At 39.0% G+C, this 17,407-nt stretch overlaps 1 protein-coding gene across 1 annotated transcript in view; it reads right to left on the bottom strand.

Annotated features, from left to right (window-relative positions):
• Positions 1-16,773, bottom strand: part of eif2d (eukaryotic translation initiation factor 2D) — a 35,572-nt gene extending 18,799 nt beyond the window's left edge. The window contains exons 1-4 of the mRNA XM_048611973.1: positions 16,754-16,773; positions 14,693-14,776; positions 12,332-12,422; positions 11,749-11,856 (exon numbers count right to left, since the gene is read on the bottom strand). Of these exons, the coding sequence (XP_048467930.1) occupies positions 11,749-11,856; positions 12,332-12,417 (194 nt within the window). The 5' untranslated portion in view covers positions 12,418-12,422; positions 14,693-14,776; positions 16,754-16,773. The remainder of the gene's footprint in view (positions 1-11,748; positions 11,857-12,331; positions 12,423-14,692; positions 14,777-16,753) is intronic.
• Between the last annotated feature and the right edge of the window lie 634 nt (positions 16,774-17,407).

A 17,407-nucleotide genomic window follows, 5' to 3' on the forward strand; every position in this document is an offset into this window, starting at 1 on the left:
CAAAGTTGCTGGAAAAGCTCAGCAGGTCTGGCAGCATCGTGAAGGAACAAAGAGTTAACGTTTCAGGTCCAGTGACCCTTCCTGTTCTGAGGAAGGGTCACCGGACCCAAAACGTTAACTCTGTTTTCTCCTTCACAGATGCTGCCAGACCTGCTGAGCTTTTCCAGCAACTTTGTTTTTGTTCCTGATTTACAGCATCCACAGTTCTTTTGGTTTTTATTTAGGTTATTCCTGGTGCCCTGGTCAATATTCATTTCTCAGTCAATATCGCTAAAACAGATAACCGGATCATTATTTCATTGCTGTTTGTGGGAATTTACTATCTACAAATTGGTTGCCATATTTGTGCATCACTACATTGACTACACTTCAAAAGTACTTCTTTGGCTGAGGTGTTTGTTAATGGGAAAAAACACAACATAAATGTAAGTCTTCAGAGATAGCAGGAACTCTATCTGGAGAATCCAGATGCTGGAGAATCTGAGACAACAAGGTGTAGAGCTGGATGAACACAGCAGGCCAAGCAGCATCAGAGGAGCAGGAAAGCTGACGTTTCGGGCCTCGACCCTTCTTCAGAAATGGCCTTGTTGTCTCATAAATGTAAGTCTTTCTTTTCCTGGCTTCCACTCACTTCTAGATCATTTCTACCGTGTCCAGTATTATTATTCATACGAGTATACCAGTTAGGAGCAGCATTAGCAATTCAACCTCTTGAGCCTGCTCCATTCATCACCTTCACTCCCTTTCTTTCATTTCTCTTTGCTTTTCCATTTTGTCAGCTCGGTTTGCCTGTAGAAAATGTTTTTGTTCTCTCAATGTTCAGGTCCTCTTCCACTGCTGTGACATGTTTCAATTTACCTTTCACAAATCGGTATATGTCTCTGCCCACAACTATAGTGCACAGCATGCATAGGAACACTGTCGACCATTCGACTTCTTGAGCATGGTTTGCTATTTGCTCTGATCTTTGCCTTAATGCCATTTACCAACTCTCCTTTCATATCTCGACACCTTTACATAGCAAAACAACTTTTCATTGAAGTTCTGAACATTTCAGTTGAGTGTAACACAACATTTGGGGTAGCAAGTTCTAAATTTCCATTATCTTTTGTAAGTCACAGACATATATTTTGAAAACTCACAGCAAAGATAATAAATGCAAGTCAGAACAGTTGAAAAAGCTATAGGAAAGCTAATAAAAGGTTTGTAGGCCAAGAATCTTTGTATTAAAAATTGTCAAAAAATGAAAGAAAATAAGAAGACTTTCTGTATGTACAATAATGATAACATGATTGTGAAAGGAGGGATGAGGACAAGAAGCTTTCTTACTATTTTGCATGAATTCACTACATTAAAGAGTAACGCAAACCAAAAACCCATTCTGCGAGGAATAAAATTTCAAAAAACATTGGGCAACACTCTTAATCAAACTGAATTCTGGAAGATACTTAGATGGTATTTACTGTAGATAAAAATTGGCACATTAAAGAAAACTGGTATGAATCTAATAAGCACAAAGCTACATGAACATGTAATTTCCATTGAATTCAGCAGCATGCTGCAAATGAATCAACAGCCAATTGTACAATATTTTCTTATTTAAGATTCAGATAAACAAAGATTGTTTAAGCTAAATGATTGAAGCAGAAAATTTGCACTGTTTCTATGCAATAGCAACATGATTGGTATCTATTAACAGGATGCCACTGTGATGTCAGTTAAGAAGGCTCTTCGTTCCAATAACTAATGGATCATATCACACAGCATGTCCCTTCAGCTGTTCAGAATAGACAGAGTACTGACCGTACTCAATCAGACTGCGCTTGCAAAACTCAGGACATATTGTCCAACATTAGATATGAATTTTCAACAGTAGTTGAATAATCCCAATCTGTAGGAATAACACTAACAACCAATTTGGTACTACTAGGCCACGTGACCATAATATGATTGAACTTTACATTCAGTCTGAGGGACAGAAGCAAGTCTAATACCAACTTTTTAAATTTAAATAATGGCAACAATCAGGGCATACAAACAGAACTGCTTAAACAGAATTGACAAATTAGATTAAAGGATGGATTTCGATAGGTGCAGTGGCAGACATTTATGGGGAACTCCAAGAGACAGACACATCTATGGCTAACTATAGAAAGGTAGTATCAAACTTTAAATAAAAAGCATGTAATTGTGCAAAGGAAAATTGCAGGTGGCGGTTTAGAGGATTTGATAGAATATAGAAAACAGCAAAAGATTATCAAAATATTAATGAGCGAAAAATTAGAGTACAAGAGAAATCTAGCAAGAAATATCAAGAACAAACAAAAATATTTTCGGTAAATATTTTTAAGAATTAACAATATGAGTAGAGAAAATGAATCTGGGAATTAATAATGGAAAATAATGAGATGGTAGGTGAATTGAATAGGTATTTCGCATTGGTTTTCACTATAGAGGAGTCAAGTAACATCCTCGGAGCAGTGATAAATCAGGAAATGAAAAGCAGTAAAGAACTCAGGAAAATCACAAACAGAGGAGTAATACTGAGTAAAATGGGGAAACAGTAAGTATCTGAGTCCTGATGGACTTCATCCTAGGGCTTTAAAACAAGTGGCTAGAGTCAATGCATTGATTTTAATTTTCCAAAGCTGGTTTTCCTAAGACTACCACCTAGAATAAGTGCAAAAAGAGAGCTGACATCACTGTCGAGTGATGAGAAGAAGCTTCCTATCTAAAGATGGTGATGCAGGATGTAAAAAAAAGTAGCTTGCACAACAGAATAATATCATTGGAGAAAATAAACAATTAGCTTCCCAATTGCTCCCAGGCAAAAAAAAAATCTGGTTCCATTGCAGGTCTTTCCCCAGCCCATTCCTGGTGTAGGTCTCCCACCCCACCCTGGAGTAGATGGCCTCCTGCTGCTCACAGAGCAGATACCATCCCACCTCTCCTGGTGTCTCACCATCCCCCGTGATGATATTATGACTTTAAGGCATGTATTTTGTCTTTTTTTTTTAGGAACAGGTTTTGAGCCCATAGGTGCAGAGCTGTCTCCTCCAAGTTGATAAATAACTTGAGAGGCCTTTGGTTCTTTTTAAAAGTTGGAACGATGCAAGCAGCATGAATGGGTGGAGTCAGGCTCCCACAGAATCAGGGTTTTAGTTTAGCTCTCAGTAATTGCTGGGGTTTTGAGGCTGGCTGTAGAAGCTGTCTTTCTCTCTGTCACAGCTAAAAGCTGGAGTTCCCTCTACCAGAATTTTCTCGATGTTCTTTCCTCCTGGACTAGAGAAATATTGCACATGAAATAACCTATTTTACTGAATTTGCCTTTGCCAAGCATGTGTTTATGGGATGTTGCTATATTGGAACCGTTGCTGTTTAGTGGAAAAGAAAAGCTCAGATTTTAAGCGGTAGTGTACCGACACGGATAGAAGATTGTTTTGTTAACAACAAAGAGTAGGCACAGAAGTGTCTTTTTCAGGTTGGAAAGATGTAACGCATGATATGCCATTGGGATCGGTACTGGAATTTCATCTGTTGCAAATTTACATAAATGACTTGGATGGTGGGATGGAAGATACAGTTACTACATTTTTTGATGATACAAAGATAGGTAGGAAAGCATGTTGTGAACTGGACATAAGGAGTGACACAGAGTGGGTTAAGTGAGTAGGAAAACTCTGGCAAACAGAATATAATGTCGTAAAATGTGAAATGTCCATTTTGGCAGGAAGAATAAAAATGCATTTAATCTAAATGGTGAGAGATTGCAGAGTTCTGAGATGCAAAGAGATCTGGGTGTTCTACTGTGTGAATCACAAGGGTTAGTATACAGGTACAGCAAGTCATTAGGAAAGTTAATTGAGTGTTATCATAAGAAGAATTCAGGTTATGTTTCTATTACACCAGATATGGATGAAAATGTAGGTGGTCTCATTAGTAAGTTTGCAGGCAACATATAGATAGTAAGGAAAGTTGTCAAAGGATATAGCAGGATATAGATCAGTTGGAATGTTGTGCGGAAAATGGCAGATGAATTTTAATCTAGACAAGAGATGATGCACTTTGGAGGTCAAATGCAAGAGAAAAGTATAGTAAAGGGCAGGACCCTCAGGAGCATTGATATACTGAGGGATCTTGGGGTGCAAGTCTATAGCTCCTTGAAAGTGGCAACACAAATGGATGAGGTGGTAAAGCAGCATATGACACTGCTTGCCTTCATTGGTCAGGACATTGAGTATAAAGGTTGGCAAGTCACATGACAACTGTATAACACTTTTGTCTGGCTGCCACGCTATAGGAAGGATGTACAGGCTTTGGACAGGGTGCAAGAGAGGTTTACCAGGATGATGTGTGGATGAGAATACATTGGCTATAAGGAGATGTTGAACAAATTTGGTTTGTTTTCTATCAGGTCACTCCTGCAGCCTCCCGACACTGTGGAGAAGTGTATAAAAATATGAGGGATTGATAGGATGGATGGTGAGAATCTTTTTCCTGGGGTGGACATGTCAAATATAGAGGTCTTGGTTTAAAGTGAGAGGAAGAAAGTTTAAAAGAGATGTGCAAGGCAAGATTTTTTTTTTTTTTTTTTTTTTTACACAGAGGGTGGTAGGTGCCATGAATGTACTGCCAGGGGAGGTGGTAGATAGCCGTGTACAAAAGGCATTTAGACAGACACATGAACAAGCAAGGAATATAGAGATACACTGCACAGACAGGAAACAGAGAGATACAGCAGATAGGACTTAGTCAAGAAATGGCACCGTGGTCAGTGCAGTCAGTGGGCCAGAGGGTCTGTTCCTGTGTTGTACTGCTCTATGTTCTATTTCCTGGTTACTATCCACAGCAATGCCTTGCCCATCAAACTAGGCAAGTCAAATTCTAAATTTCAGCAAAAGCAGAGCATACAAAGTTAACTGTTCCTTGGTGCATTCTCTATGCTAATGCCTCAACCAAACAGATTCTATTTGCCCTGAACTGGCACCCTTTTCTCATATAGTATAAATTGTTTCTTTGAAATTTGGTATTCTTGCGATTGATGAATGCAAAATGAAAAGCTTGAACAACATGTCTAGGTGTTATTGAAAGTTCCTTTTTTTAGGCTTTTTGTTATTAAGGCCATATATGAGGTACAGAGTGAGATGGCTAGTAGATTTACAGAAGTTATTACATAGTAGGATCAGTCAGATAGATGGGTGCCTGTCAGGAAAGGTAAGAAGGTAGTTCAAAAGTTTCCGGTGGCTATTCCTCTATCAAAGATATTCAGTTTTTGGAACCATAGAAGGGGATAGTTTCTCCGAGGAAAATGGAAGGGGCAGTCAATAATTGGACACATGGAATGATTCTTGTGTTAGGCAGCGTTTGACAAGATTCAACAGAATTAATGTTATAGGGGATTCTCTTGTCAGGGGCATAGACAGAAAATTCTGTGGCAGCGAGTGTAAATTTAGGATGGTTTGTTGCTTTCCTGGTGCAAGGATTAAGGATGTCTCTAAATGTTTCAATCATATTGTAAAAGATGAGATTGAAAAGCCAGAGATTATTGTCTGAAAATTCCTACCAATGTGTACAACAGATTAAAGTAGTACAAGTGAATTTAAAAGGTTAGGTAGATTAAAAACTAGGACCTCAGAAGTAGTCATTTCTGGTTTGCTCCCAATGCCAAACTCAAATGAGGGAAGGAACAAAAGGTTAAAAGGAGATGTACCAATGACTGAAGAGCTGGTGTATTGTTCAGGGATTTAGGTTTTTGCACAGTTGAAATGTCTTTTAGGATAGAAAAGACCTGTTCAAAAAGGATGGGTCTCACCTAAACTGGAAAGGGACCAATATCTTAGCAGGAAGATTTGCTCATCCCATTAAGGGAGATGTTATACTGATAGAGAAGGGGAATGGAGGATTCTAAATAGCAGTGAAAACAGAAGGATTGATGGGGAAGATTCTGAATGTGAGGACAGCACATCAATTAGAAAAGAAAGACAAGACACAGAGTCAGAGTATGTAGTAACTCTGAAGAACTACTAAAATGCATTTATTTCAATGCAAGGGGGCTTACAGATGAGGCTGATGAACTCAGGGCATGTTTAAGAACACGGAATTGGGATGTCATAGCTTTTACAGAAACTTGGCTGAGATGGATGAGACTGGCAGCTCAATGTCCCGGGTTTTAGATACTATAGGAAGGATAGAAAAGGAGGCAAGAAAGGGTCGGGGGCAGGGGGTGCATTTTTGATTTAGGAATACATTACGTCTGTAACTAGGGAAGACTTCTCTGAAAAATCATCCAGTGATAATATTTGCATAGAAATTACAAAGAAGAAAGGAAAGATCACTTTGATAGGACTGCAGTATTGGCCCCCAGTAGTAAGAGGGAAATTCAGAAACAAATATGTAGGGAGATCTCAGATATATGTAAACATAATAAGTCTGTAATAACGGGGGATTTTAATTTTCCAAACATTGACTGGGGCTACCATAGTATTAAAGATTTGAATGGTGAAAAATTTATCAAATGTGTTCAAGAAAATTTTCTTTGTCAATACGTAAATGCTCCAGTAGGGAAGGAGCAAAACTAGACCTTCTGTTAGGCAATAAGGCAGGGCATGTGACTGAAGTAAAAGTGAGGGAATATCTTGGATCTATTGATCATAATTTAAATAGTTTCAAAATAGCTTTGGGAATGGATGAGCCTTCTATAAAAATTAAAGATTTTAATTGGAGTAAAGCAAATTTTAATGGTATGGGATAAAAACTTTCAAAAGTTGATTGGAGCAGACTGTTCGCTGGTAAAAGGACATCTGACAAGTGGGAGGCATCTGACAAGATTGTGATGACCAGAGTTCAGAGGCATTATGTTCCTATTAGATTGAAGGGTAAGGCTGCTAGGATTAAGGAACAATGAATGAATAAAAATGTTGAAGTTCTAGTCAAGAATAAAAGAGAATCTTATCTTAGATACAGACAACTTGGTTGACTTCAATCTCTTAATATAAACAGTGTAGGGGCATTCTTAGAAAAGAAATCAGGAAGGCAAAGAGGGGATACGAGTTGGCATTGGATGATAAGGTAAAGGATAATCCAAAGAGATTGTACAAGTACATTAAGAGCAAGAGGGTAACTAGAGAGAGGGTGGCGCCACTTAAAAATCAAGGAGGTCATCCTTGTGCTGAGCCCCAGGAGATGGAAGAGATACTAAATTAATATTTCGTGTCATGGAACACTGTGGGAAGTAAGGGAGGAAATTGAGAGACCCCTTGCAGAAATACTTGCATCATCTATAACTACGGGTGAGGTGCCTCATGACTGGAGGATGGCTAATGTTATACCTTTGTTTAAGAAAGGTTGTAAGGAGAAACCGGGGAACCATAGACCTGTGAGTCTAACTTCGGTTGTGGGTAAATTGTTGGAGGTGCTTCTGAAAGCTAGGATTTATGGCCATTTAGAAAGGCAAAAACTGATCAGGGATAGTCAGTATGGTTTTGTGCAAGGAAAATTGCAACTCACAAACAATTGAGTTTTTTTGAGGATGTTACCAAAAAGCTTGATGACGGCAGTGCAGTAGACATTGTTTATTTGAATTTTAGTAGACCCTTTGACAAGGTTCTGCATGGTACGCTAATCAGTAAAGTTAGGTCACATGGGATTCAGGGTGAGTTTGTCAATTGCATACATAATTGGCTTAACGGCAAGAGACAGACAGTAATAGTGAGAGTTGCTTTTAAGGCTGGGAGCCTGTGTACCAGCAGTGTTCCTTTGTCTGTCATTTATATAAATGATTTGGATGAGAATATAGAAGGCATGGTTAGTAAGTTTGCGGACAACACCAAAATTGGTGGCATAGGAGGTTTTCGAAGATTACAAAGGGATCTTGATCAAATGGGTCAATGGATTGAAAAATAGCAGATGGAGTTCAATCTGGATAACTGCATTTTGGTACAAACAAGGGTACGGCTTAAACAATTAATGGTAGGGCCTTGGATTGTATTGTAGAACAGAGGGACGTAGGGCTGCAGGTACATGATTCTTTGAAGTTTGCATCTCATATAGACAGTGTGGTTAAAAGGAATTTGGCATGTTTGCCTTCATTGCTCAATCCTTTGAGTATAGGAGTTGGGAAGTCATGCTGAGGTTGTACAGGACATTGGTGGGGCCTCTTCTGGAATACTGTGTCCAGTTCTGGTTGCGCAGTTAGGGGAAGGACATTATCAAGCTGGAGAAGGTTCAGAAGAGATTTACCAGGGTGTTGCTGCGTATGAAAGGTTTGAGTTATAAAGAAAGGCTGGATAGGCTGGGACTTTTCTCACTGGAATGCAGGAGGTTGAGAGGTGACTTGATAGGAGTTTATAAAATAATGAGAGGGATAGACAGAGTTAATAGTAGCTGTCTTTTCCCTAGGATTGGGGATTTCAAGATAAGGGGGCACATTTTTAAGGTGAGAGCCAAGAGATTTAAAAATGACATGAGGGGCAATTTTTTTTTTTTTTACATAGAGGGTGGTTTGTGTTTAAAAGACATTTGGATAGATACACGAATAGGAAAGGTTTGGAGGGATATGGCCAGGAGAAGGCAGGTGGGACTAGTTTAGTTTGGGGTCATGTTCGGTGTGGACTGGTTGGACCGAAGGGTCTGTTTCCATGCTGTATGACTCTACGCCTCTTTTTTTCTGGCAATGCGAAATAAGTCTTTTTTATTTCTATAACACCACAGTACAATTTTCTTATTAGGTGATAATTCTTAAAGTTTTTGAGAAGATTTGTAGCTCGGTTTGTTAATGAGGTTGTAGACTTGCTCGCTGAGTTGGTGTGTTTGGTTGTGGACATTTTGTCACCCTGCTAAGCAACATCGTTAGTGCGCCCCCGGTGAAGCATTGGTGTTCTATCCCGCTCGTTACTTATATGCCCGGTTTGCTGGGGTGGTTCACATCCCTTCCAGTTTTCTGTTTTTCAGTGGTTTGTACATCGGGTCCGGTTCATTGTGTTTGTTGATGGAGTTCCGGTTGGAATGCCAGGCCTCCAGGAACTCCCTAGAATGTCTCTATTTGACATGGGATGTGTTGATCCAGTCGAATGTGTGTCCTTCTTTGTGTGTATTTAGACCAGTGAGGATTGGTCATGTCTCTTGATGGCTAGTTGGGGTTCATGTATCCTTATTGTCAGTTTTCTTCCAGTTTGGCCTATGTAATGTTTCTCGCAGTTCTTGCATGGTATTTTGTATATTACGTTAGTTTTATTGGTTGTGGGTATGGGATCCTTAACATTCGTCAATAGCTGTCGCAGGGTGGTTGTTGGTTTGTAGGCTACCCTGATACCTAGGGGTCCGAGTAGTCTTGTGGTCATCTCTGATAGGTCTTTGATGTATGGTAGCGTGACTAGTGTGTCTGGCCATGTTATGTCTTCTTGCTGTGGTCTGTCGCAGAAGTAATGGCGGATTGTGCTTTCTGGGTATCCATTCCTTTTAAAACTCTGTATAAGTGCTCCTGTTCTGCTTTGCACAATTCCAGGTTGCTGCAGTGTGTTGTGGCCCGTTTGAATAATGTCGTGATGCAGCTCCGTTTATGGGTGTTGGGGAGGTTGCTGGTGTAATTAAGTATTTGGTCTGTATGTGTAGTCTTTTTGTACATGCCCGTTGTTCTTACGTTCTATGTCTAGGAACGGTAGTCAGTTATTGTTCTCTTCCTCTTTTGTGAATTTTATTCCAGTGAGGATATTGTTTATGTGTTGGTTGTTTTCTTCTAGTCTTGTGTGTTTGATAATCATGAAGGTGTCGTCTACATAGGGGAGCCAGAGTCTGGGTGTATAGTGGGCAGCGCTGCTGGTTTTAACCATTGCATTACCACTTCTGCAATCAGTCCTGATATTGGGGATCCCACTGGTGTTCCTTCGATTTGATTGAATCTACGGTCGTTGAAGGTGAAGTGGGTTGTGAGGCACAGATCCAGCAGTTTCAGGGTGCTGTCTTTGTTGATGCTGCTGGTGTCGTGGGGTGGCTGCCTTGCTGATTCGTCCAGCAGCGTGGCAATTGTCTCTTTGGTTAGGTCATTGTTTACGGATGTAAACAGTGCTGTTACATTAAAGGATATCATTATCTCGTCCTCTTCTATTCTGGTGTCCTTGTGCGATATGCTTATGTCCAGAAGTGATGCCAACCACCCCAGCAAACCGAGGCATATAAATAACAAGTGGGACAGAACACCAATGCTTAACCAGAGGCACACTGATGATGTCACCTAGCACGAAATGTCTGCAATCAAACACACCGGCTCAGCGAGCAAGTCTACAACCTCAGGTGATAATTCTATTCAGTTAATGAGAAAATGCATCATGTATGTGTTAATGTGATCTCAGCATCTGAGAAATTTAATAACTTAATTTTCATCTTCCATGAAGTCAAGTCCCAGGACTCAAGGGACTCAGTGATAGGGAGAGCTTGGACAAGCTAGGTCTTTTTTCTTTAGAGCATAGGAGACTGAGGGGAGATCTTATAGAAGTGTATAAGAACATGAGAGGCATGGATAGGGTGAATGCACTCAGACTTTTTCCCAGGCTTGGGGAATCGAGGACTAGAGGTTATCAGTTTAAGGTAAGAGGGGAAAGAATACACGGGAACGGGAGGGGCAACTTTTCTTACACAGAGGGTGGTAAGCATATGGAAATGAGCTGCCATTGGAAGTGATTGAGGTGGGTATATTAACAACATTTAAAAGGCACATGGATGAACACATGGATAGGAAAGGTTTAGAAGGATATGGGCCAAGTGCAGGGAAATGGGGTTAGCGTGATTGGACATTTGGTTGGCATGGACCTGTTTGGGCTAAAAAGGGCCTGTCTCTGTGCTGTAGGACTCTATGACTCTAAGTTAAAAGTTTTTGCAGGTATGTTTGTAGTACAACATGTTCCTGTGCAAATACAAACTATAATACAATACCCAGATTTTGTCTCTCCAGACTCTATTGGTTAAAGGGTGTATTGGTCGGCAGGTATAATTATTGTGCAATGGCCCGGGGGAGGAATGCATGGGAAATATAGAATGGGGTTGGGGGAATGAGATTTGCTTAATATGAGAAGGATGAACAGAATGGAATGGATTTGAAACGAGAGGGATAACATTGGTAGGACCGAACGGCATGGGATAGAAATTTAGAGGGTCAATGCTTGTGTACCAGTAGTATAGAAACATAGAAAATAGGTGCAGGAATAGGTCATTCGACCCTTCAAGCCTGCACCACCATTCAACATGATCATGGCTGATCGTGCAATTCCCACTCCTGCTTTCTCTCCATATCGTTTTAGCCAAAAGGGCCACATTCAGCACCCTCCTGAATATATCAAATGAACTGGCCTCAACAACTTTCTGTGGTCAAGAATTCCAAAGGCCCACAACTCTCCGAGTGAAGAAATTCTTCGTCATCTCATTTCTTAATGGCTTAACCTTTATTCATAGACTGTGACCCCCAGTTCTGAACTTCCCCAACACTGAAAACATTTTTCCCACATCTAGCCTGTGCAGTCCTATCAGGATTTTGTATATTTCCATGAAATCACCCCCCACCATGCTTCTAAATTCCAGTAAGTACAAGCCCAGTTGTACGCAAGTGCATGCAATGGATAATAAATTAACTAAAGAAACAATTACTGATGTTAACAGATATTTTGTTACAATGCTTCAAATAAATTGCCATACTTTAAATACTTTTTCTTGAGGTCATGTAGAATTTGTAAATATAAATTGAGTACTCTCCATTCTTACCATAATAGATCCAGATATGTATGGAGGATTGTGACACCCTTTCCCTTCATACCAGTTGCAAGCATATCAGTTGTTGGCATAGTGACTAAGCCTATCGCCACTGGAGCTCTGCAATAAATTGGTTAAAAAGGATAAAATAAAACAAACCATATTTAGTTTAAATTTAAATAGGATTATGCAACTCTTCCTCCCGTCCCAAGTTGCTTGCAACAGCTTGTGTATCTTTCTTTAAAAAGTAATTTTATTTCTAGGTCTGCTTTGTGGCCTTTGGGTTGGAGGTGTTTCAATTTATCTTGTTTTGGATCCTCACAGTATTGGAAAGCAGACAGCTTTATTTCACTTGTCTATAATGACTAGATAGCTGTACATCAACTAGTAACATTTATAGAACAGCAAGAATACCGGAGAAAGAAAACACTAGGCTAACAAGTCAAATGGTCATCTCCGTACTTCTATCTTCTAATCTATGATTTTTCTGTGGAATGCATAGTACAAGCCTTATTGTATTGTATAAAAGAAACAAAGATGGCAAAAGACTGAACTTCACAAAAGGGATAACAATCAACATCTATTAGTACGATACCTGTTTTCAACAAGGTTAATGGCACAAAGATCTCCCTGCTGTAGCTCAGGAAGGCCAGAAGATGGCACAACCACTCCAGGTAACATAAGATCTACAATAGCAAAATAATTTACAACTTGCAGTGAATCCTAATTAACAAATTCTCATTACAAAATTAATTTAACACAACAAAATGCTTTCTAGTCATATGTAGATCATTTTCATTGCATGAGAAATAGAATAATGAATATCAATGATCCAGCTACATAGATTTAATATTTGCAGGAAATGGTTATAAGACTAAAACACAGCAATTTTTTTTAAGGGCTAACTAAAGCAAAACACAAATAAAATGATTTACACAACCAGTACACTGTCTCTAGAGGTTCTAAACTGGTCAGACTTCTATTAGCATGTTGTGTGCAGTTCTGGTTAACTCATTATAAAAGGGATGTTCATGCATTGAATAAACTAAAACGACAAGGAAGATCTCAAGTATGAAAGAGTACAAAGGATCTTAATCTTGATCAGTGAGCAAGCTCAGGGTCAAATAACTAACTTCATACAAAAATGGCACTGACAAGATATTAGTTTATCCATCTAACCATTGAGTAAAAAGGTTGTAAACTTAAATACAATTGTGAAAGGTAGATTTAAAACAGATGGTAGAAAAATATCCTTTGTTCAGATACCCACAGGGGAAAGCAGGGCACTCAAATGTGTCAGGGAAATTCAAGAAATAGTCAGATGCCAGACTGGATAAAATGAAATAGGAGAAAGCACACTGTTTTATTCTGTCTTCCTCGAGATGCCTTTTGTTCTTTTAAAGCTACATTATGTTTTTAGAAATGGAAACAGATAAGTAGACTTAATTGTCACATAACTAGAAGTTTCTCAATATTTATGATCTTATGTGAGAAACAGCAATTTATATAAAACACAAATTTTAGAAATAAAACCTAAAAAATAGCAGTACAGAAAATGCTTACAGAATGACTCAATTTTTTTCCAAAAACTAAAATCTGTAACAAAACCATGAAATGAAAAGATACATAACTAAAATTATTTCTAGGACTGATCTCCAACATTACAATCTAATTCAGGGTTTCTGACAATGTTATAAATCTCAAAAGCAAAATTTACCTTATGAACATAATCTTGACACATCACTAGACTACTGTCTTGCAATCTTTCCCTCACATCTGAATGTGTTTTGAAAGTTTAAAATTATAAGGGATGCATTTTCCCACAAGAAACTGTACTAGATTGTCCAGCTGCTTAGAGACTTCTCAGCAACAATATAAACAAGCTGTATTTACCATCTTATGCATAACAGCCTCGAAGTGCTGTTATGGGAGTGTCGTACAAGAGGAAGACTAGCTGTGCATTGGCATTGTCAATATGGAGACACAAAACTGGTAATACTGGATGTGATGTTGGTTATACACCCCAAATGATTTTCTTTTAAATTGTTTACTTAAGTATTAAATGGCAAGTACTTCAAAAGTCATATTTTCTAGGTAACCCACATGACATTGTCAACAAGGTAGCTGATCTAGCTCAGACATTCCTGCTTCAGAATCCTGGTTTGGAGGATGTGGGAAGAGAGCAAGGCATGTAAGGCAATACTACAGCTAAGATGTCTGCACTTCTCTAATTCTGGCTTCTTGTGATCCTCCTAGTTTTAATTCTTCCACCATACTTGGCTGCACTCAAAGATCTGGAGTACACTCTTAGCATATCACTAACTTATTCTGTTCCTTTAAGGCATTTCTTATACTTAATTCTATGACCAAGCTATTGTTCATCTGACCAGATCGGTTTCTATATGGGCCATCTTGTTTTATATTGCGCATGTGAAGCACATTTGATGTTTTATTAAAAGCATTCTGTAAGTTGTTGCTGAAACACAAAGAAGGTGCTTCTTTCCTAAAAGTAGAGAACTTTTGTGTCTCCCATGAAATTGGTATCTTCCATTAAATGTCCCAAAAATGTATTCCTAAACATAATACAATAAATGAACTCAATGACTTGTGATGACTTCTCCATAATTAGAGTGAAATAAACTAGAAAAATTACAATATTAAATAAAAATAGTCACAAATTAATCAACAGGAAGAAACGTAAAAGATAATTTACAGAACTGATTGATACATTTGAAAGGCAGTGATTTTAAAGATTTTGAGCTTAAAGTGGAATTAAAGATATGAATGAGTTCCTTAACATTTAGTTCTCATCTCAAGTTTTGCTTATCTGTACACATTCAAATTAATATAGTATCAAAATAAACATAATAAGTGTGAACTATTACATAGGCCATAATTATTATAATTCTGTCTCTTTACAACATGTTTTTGTGCCTCTGTGATTCAGGTGCCTCACCTGCTCCTCCAGCGAGTTTTGTCAGTACGACAGGCCACGTTGTGAAAGCAACCAGGAGATCTGGGCAGGACCACAGGGTATACACTGTCCAACAGAAATAAACAGGTTAAATTATTAAACTACAATTGACGTGGGGAGGAAGGAATTCTGATGCTGGCGGGTTAGTATGAAATGGGCACCGTCAGATCAACTGCCAATTAAACATATCTCCTCATTTTCATCAAGGATGTTAAACAGCAACTGATCCAATAATGTCTGTTTTAAACTAGCCTGCATAATCACATGATTGGAACAATTCACATAGGCATGCTACAGCATGGGTGGAATTAGGCTTAAAAATGATAATGAACTGGTTATATGAAATGCTTATAATGAACATGACCAATAATTACTCAACTGTCACAAACAGTGAACAGTTTTAGTCAGTACAGTAATTGACAATGGATATAACCACAGGACAAGTTTTCATCTTTTCAGTGTTTTACTATAACAAAGTACAATTAACATGAATTAAATTAAACAAAAGGCACTAATGACATGTGCTTGCGCAGCTCCTCTCACTATGCACTGCACTTATGTAGTTTTAATGCTCAACCTCAAATATTAGAGTTCAACTCCAAGTGAACTTTTTCTAACTTTATCTTGTGTACATGGTTGAAAATACATATGTTTGCATAAAGTAACAGCTGCAATTATATAAGACAGAACCAAGTTATTCAGAATTAGGCTGTAGCTGTGAGCATGGAAACTTGTGTAATGTCAGATTAACATAGAACAACACAAGGATTTGCTACTGGGTACCCTGGTAACCGGTCAATTGCCTCACATGATTTTGTAAAGTGAGGAGACATATTAATTATTTTGGTTATAAGAAAGAAGGTTAAATTATTACAGCAGATAGAAAAAAGATCCAAAAGGGAATGGATAGCTGGTATTGCTTAGATCTACCTAGAATCTGAGAGCTACAGAAGTCTCAGCATAGAACTTTGAAGAATCTACTGAAGTTTGACACAAATCCAGTCTAAATTCTTGCGCGGTTTGTTGGTCCATAGCCGAGCCAGAAGTATAATCTGTTAAGCAGTGGTTATTCTTGTCTTGTTTATTATATCATATTTTATACTTACTAAATTTTTTGATTTTGCTACAATTTGACAGTCTTGCTGTAAAACTTGTTCGACACATCTAAATTCCTTACACCACTTATACTGAATCATCCATATGTGACTTCCACTTGCAATGGCTAATTCAGCAGCTCGTTCATTAAATTTCCAAAAGTTCCTTCTGTTCCATCATCTTCATTTTAAAAAACAGCCAGCACTCATTGTTTTTCCACTAGCATAAAAATGGGTCTTTCCCCACTATTCATAGACAGACAGACATAATGCAGCTGCTATCTGTCTCTATCTCTCTCTCTACCACCCCCTTCTCTCCATGTCATGGGCTGTCTCCAGCCAGAGGTTTAGCATAATCATCATCACCCAATTCAGGGCATTGCATTTCACGTTAGAAGAGATAAATTGAAACTTGGCTGGCCATTGGAATATCCAGCCGGTCATTGGAGCAGAGGAGAGCTGCAAGTCAGGAACATGTAGAATCATATGTAGATTCCAATGGGCAATTCTTATATGTCTGGAACCCTCCAAAAGAATCCATTAAAAAGTGGAGAATTTAGAGGGCTCCACTCTCATTAATAGTTACTAAGGAAAGGTCAAATGATTAAAAACCTAGTCTGAACCTTGTGTTGCATGTCGTCCTAATTGTAATTTATTACACACCCACACAGCTACACCTCCCTGATCCCTTACATCCCTTACATCCCCAGACTGCTGACAACCACTGCTCACTGTACTCAATTTTCAAACGAGCATCCCCCCCACGCCACCCTGAACCTCATTACAACCTTGGTTCAAACATGGACAAGAGCTGAATCCCAGGAGGTGAGGTGAGAGTGACAGCCCCTCAAATCAAAGTTGCATTTGACTGAGTATGGCATCAAGTAGCCTTAGAAAAATTGGAATCAATGGACATCAGGGGCAAACTCTCTGTTGGTTGGAGTCATACCTGGTACACAGGAAGATGGTCGTGGTTATTGGAGATCAGCGACTTCAGCTCCAGGGCATCTCTGCAGGAGCTTCTCAGGGTAGTGCCTTAGGCCCAACCATCTTCAGCTGCTTCATCAATAATCTTCCCTCCATCGTATGGTTAAAAATGGGGATGTTCACCAATGATTGCACAATATTCAGTACCATTTGCAACTCCTCAGATACTGAAGCAGTCCATGTTCAAATGCAACACCATCTGGAATGCCCAGGCTTGGCTGACAATAGCAAATAACAACAACATTTGCTCCACACAAATGCCAAGCAGTGACCATTTCCACTAAGAGAAAGTCTAACCACAGCCCTTTAACATGCAAATGCATACAAGGTGCACTGCAGAAACTCACCAAAGATCCTTTCATAGCACCTTCCAGACCCACGACCACTTCCATCTCGAAAGACAAGAGCAGCAGATACTTGGGAACACTGCCATCTGCAAGTACCCCTTCAAGCCACTCATCATCGTGAATATCACCTTTTTTTCCACTGTTGCCGGGTCAAAATCCTGGAATTCCTCCCCAGGGACATTGTGGGTTAACCAGAGCACATGGATTGCAGCTGTTCAAGAAGGCAGCTCACTGCTACCTTTTCAGGAACAACTATGTACGGGCAATAA

Source organism: Rhincodon typus, chromosome 25, assembly GCF_021869965.1.
Source record: "Rhincodon typus isolate 14 chromosome 25, sRhiTyp1.1, whole genome shotgun sequence".
Lineage (NCBI taxonomy): Eukaryota > Metazoa > Chordata > Chondrichthyes > Orectolobiformes > Rhincodontidae > Rhincodon > Rhincodon typus.